The sequence below is a fragment of the Eupeodes corollae genome, chromosome 1 (assembly GCF_945859685.1).
Source record: "Eupeodes corollae chromosome 1, idEupCoro1.1, whole genome shotgun sequence".
Taxonomy (NCBI): domain Eukaryota; kingdom Metazoa; phylum Arthropoda; class Insecta; order Diptera; family Syrphidae; genus Eupeodes; species Eupeodes corollae.
In genome coordinates, this window is record NC_079147.1 from 180,192,043 (window position 1) to 180,201,879 (window position 9,837).

Consider the following 9,837-nt stretch of genomic DNA (forward strand, 5'->3'; position numbering starts at 1 on the left):
GATTGTGCGTACTACGGCTGTGTGCGTCCATAAAATCGTCCTCGACTGAAGTCCCCACTTTTTGCTGCAGGCGTAGAAGGCAACACAGGCCTTCTTAACCCGTATAATATTAAGTTTCTAGTTTAGTTTAGGGTCGTGTATAACTCCCAAATATTTTGCACTGGAAGACAATGACAGGATTTGACCGTTGAGTCGAGGTAGCGTGAAGGGCGGTACTTTAGTTTTGGTATTAAAGAGCAACAGTTCAGTGTTACTTTGGTTAACTCCAAGTCCACAGCACCTTCTATGTCTAGGAAGGTGGCAAGAGTAAATTCTTTATAATGGATTGTTTGTTCTACAGCACGCACTACTTCATGAAGGGCAGTCTCCGTAGATTTGCCCTTAAGATTAGCATGCTGAGAGCTTTCGAGAGGTCGTCCAACTAGGATATTTTTAATATGGTAATCAAGAATGCGGTCCAAGGTTTTAAGCACAAAAGATGTTAAGCTTATTGGTCTAAAATCCTTCGCGGATTCGTGACCTCGCCTACCCACTTTCGGGATAAAAACTTCTTTGACCTGTCTCCATCACATGGGCACATGAGAGAAGGAGAACATCCTTTGAAAATTTGTTCCAGCCATGGAGCTGCCATATCATGCAACTTTTGAAGCATAACTGGCAGTATGCCATCCGTTCCTGGGGATTTATATGGAGAAAAAGTATTGATGGTCCACAAAATATTTTCTCTGGTTATAACGCAATTGACTTGCTCCACATGAGCTACGTTTAGCTCTGTGATTTCAAGCGGTTCGGGGTTATCACTCTCGCAACCCGGAAAGTGCGTCTTCATCAGTAGCTCAAGAGATTCGGCTGGAGAGGCTGTCCAGGTTCCATCAATGTTCCTTCGATAAAACTTTGCTCAGCCTTGCGGAGCTTTAATGTCTTCGATTGATTGACAGTATTCTCTCCAGCCTTGTCTTTTGGCTGATGACAGGGCTTGCGTGTAAATTTTAAAAGAGACTTTATACGTTTGGTAAAACTTATGTTTGTGGCAGATATTAAAAATTGTCCTCGTCATTTTCCTAAGACTAGTAAGTCCTTCATTCCACCAAGAAGGAAGGATTTTGAGGCTATATTTAACTGAGCAAGAGACTCTAAAAGCTTTACCTATAGAAGTTTCAAAGGTTTCAGCTTTGATTCAAGGTCTCCTATCGATTCAGTGAGATTCAGTAAGTTGCTTAGTTTGGAATTAGCAATTTGACTGAATTTTGTCCAGTTAGTTCTTTTGGGATGAGGTAGAGGGTTTTTCGACTTGAAATTAATTTGAAAAAGAATTCACTTGTGATCCGAAAACGAATTCAAAGGGAAAACTCTCCAATTCTCAACTTATAAATTACGGTTGTTAACTAAAGTAACATCAAGCACATCCTTCCATCCATCATAATTTTTCGAGCTCCGAAAGCCGAAAGTGGTAGTATTGCCTCTGTTACAAATGGTCATATTATTTCCAATAATAAAATCAAAAAGTGACTCACCTCGTTCTTGATCTCAGAACTTCCCCGAAGGGTATGCCGAGCATTTGCGTCGCCTCCGATCAGAAGGTTTGCCTTTTTGATGTTAGCTTCGGTTATGATTTTGCACACCTCCTCCGGAGGTGATGGTGCATTATGGGAAGAGTAAAAAGAGGCCAACAGCAAACCCTGTGTATTCTTATCTTCAAATCTGACAACTGTCAGATTGGGAGTGCTAAAATTTGGACATAAGAAACCTTTTAAATGTTTCTTAGCTAAAATACAATTTCTGCGATTACGTTGGTCTTGATCTGCGGTTTTATAAAAGGGGTTGCATTGGTTGTCTTGGAGGCCTCACACCTTGAGGCCGTTTATCCTCGGTTCTTGGATAACGCCAATGTCGAAGTTTTCCTCCCTAAGGAAAACTCTTAGATTATCTGAAGCACACTTAGAGTGCTTTAGATTATTCTGCATGACCTTCAGCGCGTTTTTTAATTATTTTTTATACAGTGATGTATAAGTTACAATAGAAACGAAGCAGGGTAACGTTCTGTATCGTTTTAGTATGTGTAAGCTTTTGTCAAGCTGAAATTTGTATGAAAAACATGGACGTTGAACATAGACGTTCTAAATTATGTTTTCAATACCTATTCAAAACCATATTAACACCACTTATAGTTAAGGCTTTAGGTGTAGAAAGAAACATCGAATTTTCTATTTTCTGTCTTTTATGTAATTGTAAGTTAAATGTTTTAACTTACATGATAAATTCATACAAATGCACGTTTTGGCGAAATATTAACCAAATTATTACGCAAGAAGTTTTACGAGCTCTGTCCAAAAAGTTTTCAAAACCACCCTGGACGTCCTGTCCGAAAAGAGGCCATGGAGACATCTAGAAAATACACAGAGAACTGTAGCGCCACCTCAAGTGACTTTGAAAAAGCCATCCAAAAAGTCCTAATTGGATTTCGGGGAGAAAGACTTTGTTGGGAATAAATGAAACAAATTCAAGTTTGCTTTAAATGTTTAATTCGACAACTAAATTAGCATTTGATTTCATTTCATTTCATTCCATTTATATATAAGAACATTACTCAAAGAATATATATGTAAAAAGTGTTCCCCCTTTAAGTTAATATAAGTTATATATATGTTAAGTATACATTTTGCAAGTACTAAATTCAACAGCCTTTAGATATAAAAGTCAGCACTTTTCTTAGAAAAAAAGGCTCTAATTATGTACTCTTTAAATAAATTTGGAAGATAATGGCAATGGTGTGGATTTGTTTTCATGTGACTTGCAACATAAAAAATAAATAGGTGGCGCAACAGTCCGTATAGAACTAGGGCCTAGTGACCTTACGAGATTATGAATATTCATGCGACGAATATTGTTTAATGGACCATATATTCTTTTGATAAATTCGTCATTTGTAAGCTTGACGTTATTTTTTTCTGGTATATAAGTTTCTAGAACTTGACATATTCTTCTGTTACATTTCTGTTAAGCTTCCCATCAATATTACTATTAGTTCTAATATGATCTTTCCCTAGTTAAATACTCGTAACTTACAAATTATTGATAAAACAACAAGTCTACAATCAACAGAGTAATCATAAAAATTCCTATTGTAGCTTTTTAGCAACATGTAGCTTTTTTTAATTCTTCTATATAATCCATTGGTTGTTAAGACCACGCACCACTGTTTAAAAACATCTGATAAGTCAAAATTTTTCTTTGTCTTATCGCTAGAAGTATGCAAATTTAAATTATTTTATCAATAATTTATGACTGCTCGTTAGGAGTTGAGTAAAAGCTTTAATTTTAGAGTAGCATCATTTAAAAGTTCAAATTTTTAATATAGAAATATTTCAAATGAATAAGTATTAAGCTAATAATCTACTTACTGATATTGAAAAAAAATACCTTACGACTTGCAATGTTTCTCTTTTTTGACAGAAGCTTTCTTTCCGTTGGATAATAAATTGGATCATGTGGGTTTTGCTGTTTGAAGAATAAATAAATATATTAAGTAGAGCAACGTTCCGTTGAGACCTTGTAACTCTCAACCATTCCTGTGTGTCAGTAATGTTTTTAGGGATGAAGGGGACCTACAGCTTAAAGCCGAATCCGAGCGGCTAGTTTGAAAAAAAAAACACTTTTCATGACAATAATTACTCATGGAGGATTTGTCCCGTGACAAATAAAAAACTTTAGATGGCACAGGCAGGGATTGAACACAAGACCTATGGTGGTTGAAAACTTGAGTTTTATTCTAGATATTTGGTAGTTCCTTGGAATTGGAAAAATTCAATAAATATTTTGTTTATAGTTTTCAACTCAACACCATAGACTTTTAGCATGTAATTTGTAGGATTATCTATTAAGCTATTAAATTAATGATTTTTAAATTTAAACAAAATAATCAATCATTTTTCTCCTTTTCCCGAATGTTAAGGTTCGGAAGGGCATTCCTTAAAGATCTTGATGAACATTCCGAGATGAAAACCATCCTTTTGAAGTACATAGACCTTAAAAGTTTATGGTATTAAAACTAAGCTTTTCAGTGCTATTTGAGTAGTGCAGCAAGGGCAGTGACTCCCATCTCAACTTACCTATGAATCAATTTTAATAAATAAGGTGTCAAAATTGTGCGAATTGTTTTTTTTTTAATGAATTGTTGAAAAATTTAACTTATTATTAAAATAAAAATGTGAAATACTGGGAAAGTAAGACATCAATAGAAATGGTTTGTGTATTCGAATGAACTTATTGAATGCACAAACCATTGCTTTCGATAGGTTAGTTTCCCAGTATTTCATACTTTTTGGGATGAGTTCTATGTTATGAGCTGTTATAGAATAAGCTACCATTCGGAATGTTTATGTAAGTAATCCATACCTTAGGGATCCCTCATAGCCTCATAATCCTAAGAGAAAAATTAAATATGCTTTTTAAAGTACTAAGGACCACTAGAATGGTAATTTTCTGGTTTTCACAGCCTGAAAAGTGAAAATGTTAAAAGCAGCTAGTGTTTCCATAGAATCAGTTCTGTAACTTTATAAAAGGCTTTAGCTTCATATATAAAATTAATCCTAAACTTTTTAACAAATTTTGGTCTACCTTAATTTCCGCAAGGGGACGTTAGTAGTTTTTGTAATCTATTAAAGCATTTAAATAACTTAAAGCTATATTTATTCCCTCATTTAATTGTGTACTGTCTTTGAGGTCCTTTTGGTCCATCTTGTGGTTCACCTTTAAGTTTTCTATTATTATAGTATATATTTGTTTTGGGCACACCTCACTGATAAAACAGGGATCACATTGACATTGCAAACAAAGCTCCTCGAAACCATCTGCGTCAATCTCAAATAGAGATTGTTTCAACAGCCATGCCATGACATTTTCAACCTTTTTCAAGGTTAAAAAAATACTCACACTTTGCCTGATAGCACATTAACAGACATATAAAACAATAAATACAAAAATGTGCCACTAATTTATAAACAAATTTGAGTTAAAAATAAAAGTTGTTTAAACAATTTTTTATTGGTTCAGGCGCATGAAATTGTACGACCAAAAATACCAAAAATAATAAAATGTTTCTTCAGCTAAAACTGATTTTATTGTCAAATATAAACATTTGTATAGGCTTATATTCACCTGTTTCTATAATAAAGTAAAGAATAGAATCAACATTTGTGTCTTAAATTTTAATTCAGTTTAAGCTTTGGCAGAGTATAAAAGGATGGAAATAGGGTGTTTTTCGACACAATCAATTTGTTCACAAGAAGAATAAGATGGCAGGAAAACTTAATTTGATGTTGGTATTGTTAGTGCTTATGGCAGTAATTGTTGCTTCCCAAGGGCCACCAAGGGGTGGACGTGGGCCACCAAGGGATCAACCAGGACCACCATGGGGTGCACCAGGACAAGGAAGAGGACGTGGACCTCCAGAAGGATTTGGACCTGGTAGACCTGGTGGACCTGGTGGACCTAGTGGACCTGGTGGACCTAATGGACCTAATAGACCTCGTGGACCTGGTGGACCTGAAGGAGATAAAGATTGTGGACCACAACGTAGACCACTAGAAGGACCAGCAAGATCAACAACTGAAGCCCCTTCATCGTCAACAACAGAAGCTGCAACAATATCAACAACAGAAGCTGTAATATCATCAACAACAGAAGCTGTGACATCATCAACAACAGAAGCTGCACTTTTATAAACAACCGAATCATCATAGACAGCTTTGTATCTAAATTGATGACAAGAGCTTTTTAAAACTCAATTAATACCATAGTTAAATAAAAATGGTTGCACATTATAATAGCTTGTGTATCTTCACTTTAAGTGAAATTACTTAAAATAAATTATTTTATCTAATTGATTGTGATTTAAAAACATAACAGTTTTTTTTAACATTAAGTGGGTGTTGGAAAGAAATGTCCTCATACATTAGACATTTTAATCATCTTAGTAATCAGAAATTTTTTAAAGGATGCAGTTCAATACTTTCAGAAATTGACTAATTCTGACATTTTTGTGGGTCATTCAAAAAATATAAATCTATACGATCTGAAAAGTCATTGATTTGACAAGGAACGTCGTCGCCAATATTTACTTAAGGATTTTTCTCAAGACATCTCAGGTGGGATCTTCATAACAAAGTATGCCATTTACTAAAATGCCACTGAATCCTTAAAAGATGCTAAACAGATTCAGCTTTCAGAAATGTATGTTTATATCTGTCGTAGATTTCCGGTAGATATTTAAACTGTTATTAGATATTGGCACAAAAGTGTGCTTTTTGAAAAACCTTTTGATCTTTTTTATTTTCAATATCTCAGATTATTTTTAAAGAATTTCTTCTGAAATGAAAAAATCAAAATTTGTGGTTATATCTACAATCCCATTAATAAGATGCTGAAAGTCAAATGGGGTTTTGAAAACTTGATTAAATCAGAACTATTTTTTCAGGGTCTGATGCAGAAATGGAAAATATTTTTAAAATCCGAATGACATTTATATTTGAGTAAAACAAACGCATCTTGTAGTAGCGGAAATAGGCAAACACGTATATAACGAACCAGCATGGATGACTTGTCTGTTAAATAGTTCGCTTTGGTTTTTTAGCCATATTAAGATAAGCTTCTAAATTCGCCGAACGTTACAATTTCCATATATTTTCGACGGCCAGTCACCTATTTTTATAACTCACAAGTTTTCAGAATAAACATATTTAAATAAAATAGTGCTTATTTTATTTTCTCTAACGGTGGAAGAATTGTTCAATTAACTTATGATTTTCCGAAAATCCTTTAAACTTCTACGATGGACCCTGTGTCATAGAACAAAATGTACCTAAAGCTTATACATTCCTACACATCAGATGCTTAAGGTTGTTAATTCTATTTGTCAACTTAAGCCCTTAAGTATTTTTTTAGTTCGTACCGAAATCAATTAACCATTTTTAAACCACTTCAGTACTGTCTTTTTTACTTTATAGCAAATATCCCACAACGTTTCTAAGTCTTCAAAGTTAGATGATGATGTTAAACTACAAGAAAAGGCTTTAAATGTGCTCCTGAAATCATGTTTTTATTCGAATTTCGGTTTTTGGAACAAAACTTAAAAACAGTTTTCGAAAACTGTTAACCAAGCAGGATATATTAACTGTAACCATAGCTTTTTAAAACTGAGAATACTTCTTTCTAGCCTCAAACAGTTTTCCAGCCTAAGCTCCAATTTATGGCCATACGAAAGGTTTAATATTGTAATGAATAATACAATACTTTTTGTGTGAATCTTAAGAGCTTTAAGGAGGTGCAGTGGCCTCTACAGGATACAGGTATTTTGTTAGATATATAAGTGAACCTGTATTTCAGTTCAGTCTTTTAAGAAAAAACTTCAAAACTATTTTTTACATTTCCGAATCCAAGGAGGTCTGAAAAATGATTCTTGGGTTAATGGGATTACTATACCTTGAGTTCACTTACTTCATAGATTCTTTGTAAAATATAAAAAGTTCCTTATCCATTAATATCTTATTTCTTTGGAATGGGTTATATTTAAGATTTTATGTATCTAATCATCAAAATTGGCTGATCAGCTAAATCCATGAAACTTAGTTCATTGGTTCTTGAAATCTGAAATTTTGTTTTCTTATCAAAGTGGCATCACTTCAAAAATTAATGTGAACCTCTTTAATTTGGTTTTAATCCCGGACTATAAACAGCTGGAGCTAAAAAGATCAGTTATGCCGCATTTAAGAGAATTTCAAGCTAAATAAGTATCCATCTTCTCATTAACTTTATTTCATAACTAATCTTAGATAATTCTATATGTATTTACATTTAAGAAATTTGCAGATGTCAATCAAAGAAAAATCTACGGCGTATGTGGTATCCCACCATAAATTTTTGTTATTTGAACAGAAAATAATCAATTGTTAATATATTTGATTTAACAGAAATAGAAAATAGAATCAATTAAATTCGAGATATTTCTAGAGTATAAAAAGACTGAAGTTTGAGTGTTTTTCGGCACAGTCAATCTTCTCACCAAAAGAATAAGATGGCTGCAAAACTTCGATTAAGTTTGGTGCTAGTTGTGCTGATGATGGCAGTACTTGTTCAGTCCCAAGGACGACCAGGCGGAGGTAGAGGTGGTCCTGGAGGAACAGGTAGAGGTGGTCCTGGGGGACCAGGCAGAGGTGGTCCTGGAGGACCAGGCAGAGGTGGTCCTGGGGGACCAGGTAGAGGTGGCCCTGGGGGACCAGGTAGAGGTGGTCCGGGGGGACCAGGTAGAGACGGAGATGGACCTGGCAGACCAGGTGAAGGTGGACCGGGGAGACCAAGCAGACCAGGTGGACCAGGTATGGGTAGACCAGGAATGGGTGGACCAGGTATGGGTGGACCAGGTAAAGGTAGACCAGGTAATGGTGGACCTGGGGGACAACGACCTGGAGGACATGGTGGCGGAAAACCTCCATGTGGAAATGGTCCAAACAGAAGAACTACAACTGTTGCACCAACAACTTCAACAATGGCCCCAACCACTGTAGTTCAAACAACACCAACAACTACAACGTCAACGACACAAGCCCCAACCACAACAACAACTACTACAACAACACAGGCCCCAACCACACCAACAACTACAACAACATCTTCAACAACAACAGAAGCTCCTACAACAACATCAACAACAACTACAACACAAGCTCCTACAACAACATCAACTACAACAACAACAGAAGCTCCAACAACAACATCAACTACAACAACAACAGAAGCTCCTACAACAACATCAACTACAACAGAAGCTCCTACAACAACATCAACAACTACTACAACTACAACAGAAGCTCCTACAACAACAACAGAAGCTCCTACAACAACAACAACTTCATCAACATCAACTGAAGCTTCTACTACAACATCAAATCCTCTTATATCAGTGGATATATAATAAACAAGTTAAGCTCATTGGTGAAATAAATGAATACAAAATAAATGTTTGCAACGTTAGAGACCAGTCTTTTACAAGTTCGTTAGAGACATTTACCTGAAATTGAGACTGTTCGCATTAGGTCTTATTCAGATGGCCAAAACAAGGCAACAGTTTCTAATATTTATGTAAACCATTCTTCACGTATCTCAGGATCTGGAAATTCCTATTTCTAATTTTTAATTTTCAAGGCTTTCAACAGAGAGAATTTGAGTTTCGCGATAAAAATAAACTACATACAACCAAAAACGATGATCTTTCAAAGAATCATTAAAAACCAAAAACTCGGAAAGTTTAGACTAAACGGTTTCAGTGAAAAAATTAATTGAATTTAATATAAAAAGTAACTGATCAGTTTTTAAAGACTCTGATTATTAATTTCATCTTAACAAATTTTTCGATGTTAAAATTCTGATGATTCTGTGGTTTTCTGCCATACGAAGTTCAAAGTTAAGACTGCTAAATTTATTTGAATCAATCTTGCAATATGTTTTCTTTCAATTTTTTTAACTACAATCAAATGAATGAACAATCGCCAGAAAAGCCATTCACTGTAACAAAACAACGTCATTTAAAAGGCTGTTTTTTGTTTTCAGAATATGTTTTTTTCTTTGTTTTTAATGCCATCGAACTTTACCAAAACATTCTACTTAGATATTCTTTTCCAAGAAAGAGACTTCATATGTGTTTTAAAAAAATTGCAAATCACCTGAATCTATACAAGTGATGCTTCAACAAAAATTTAAAACGTTGCCTTTTCGAATTATATAAAAGATGAATATTTAATCATTTTCGACACACAACCAGTATCCTCGCAAATAGAGTAAGAT

General features: G+C 34.7%; 2 protein-coding genes across 2 annotated transcripts; both read left to right on the forward strand.

Moving 5' to 3' along the window:
* Positions 1-5,294: 5,294 nt before the first annotated feature.
* LOC129947452 (proline-rich proteoglycan 2-like) lies at positions 5,295-5,723 on the forward strand. The gene has a single exon (XM_056058016.1). It carries the CDS (start codon positions 5,295-5,297, stop codon positions 5,721-5,723), a length of 429 nt encoding a protein of 142 aa, XP_055913991.1.
* A 2,308-nt stretch (positions 5,724-8,031) lies between these two features.
* On the forward strand, positions 8,032-9,027 carry LOC129941246 (integumentary mucin C.1-like). The gene has a single exon (XM_056049831.1). The coding sequence runs from the start codon at positions 8,072-8,074 to the stop codon at positions 8,966-8,968; it is 897 nt and encodes a 298-aa protein (XP_055905806.1). The 5' UTR covers positions 8,032-8,071; the 3' UTR covers positions 8,969-9,027.
* Positions 9,028-9,837: the final 810 nt, after the last annotated feature.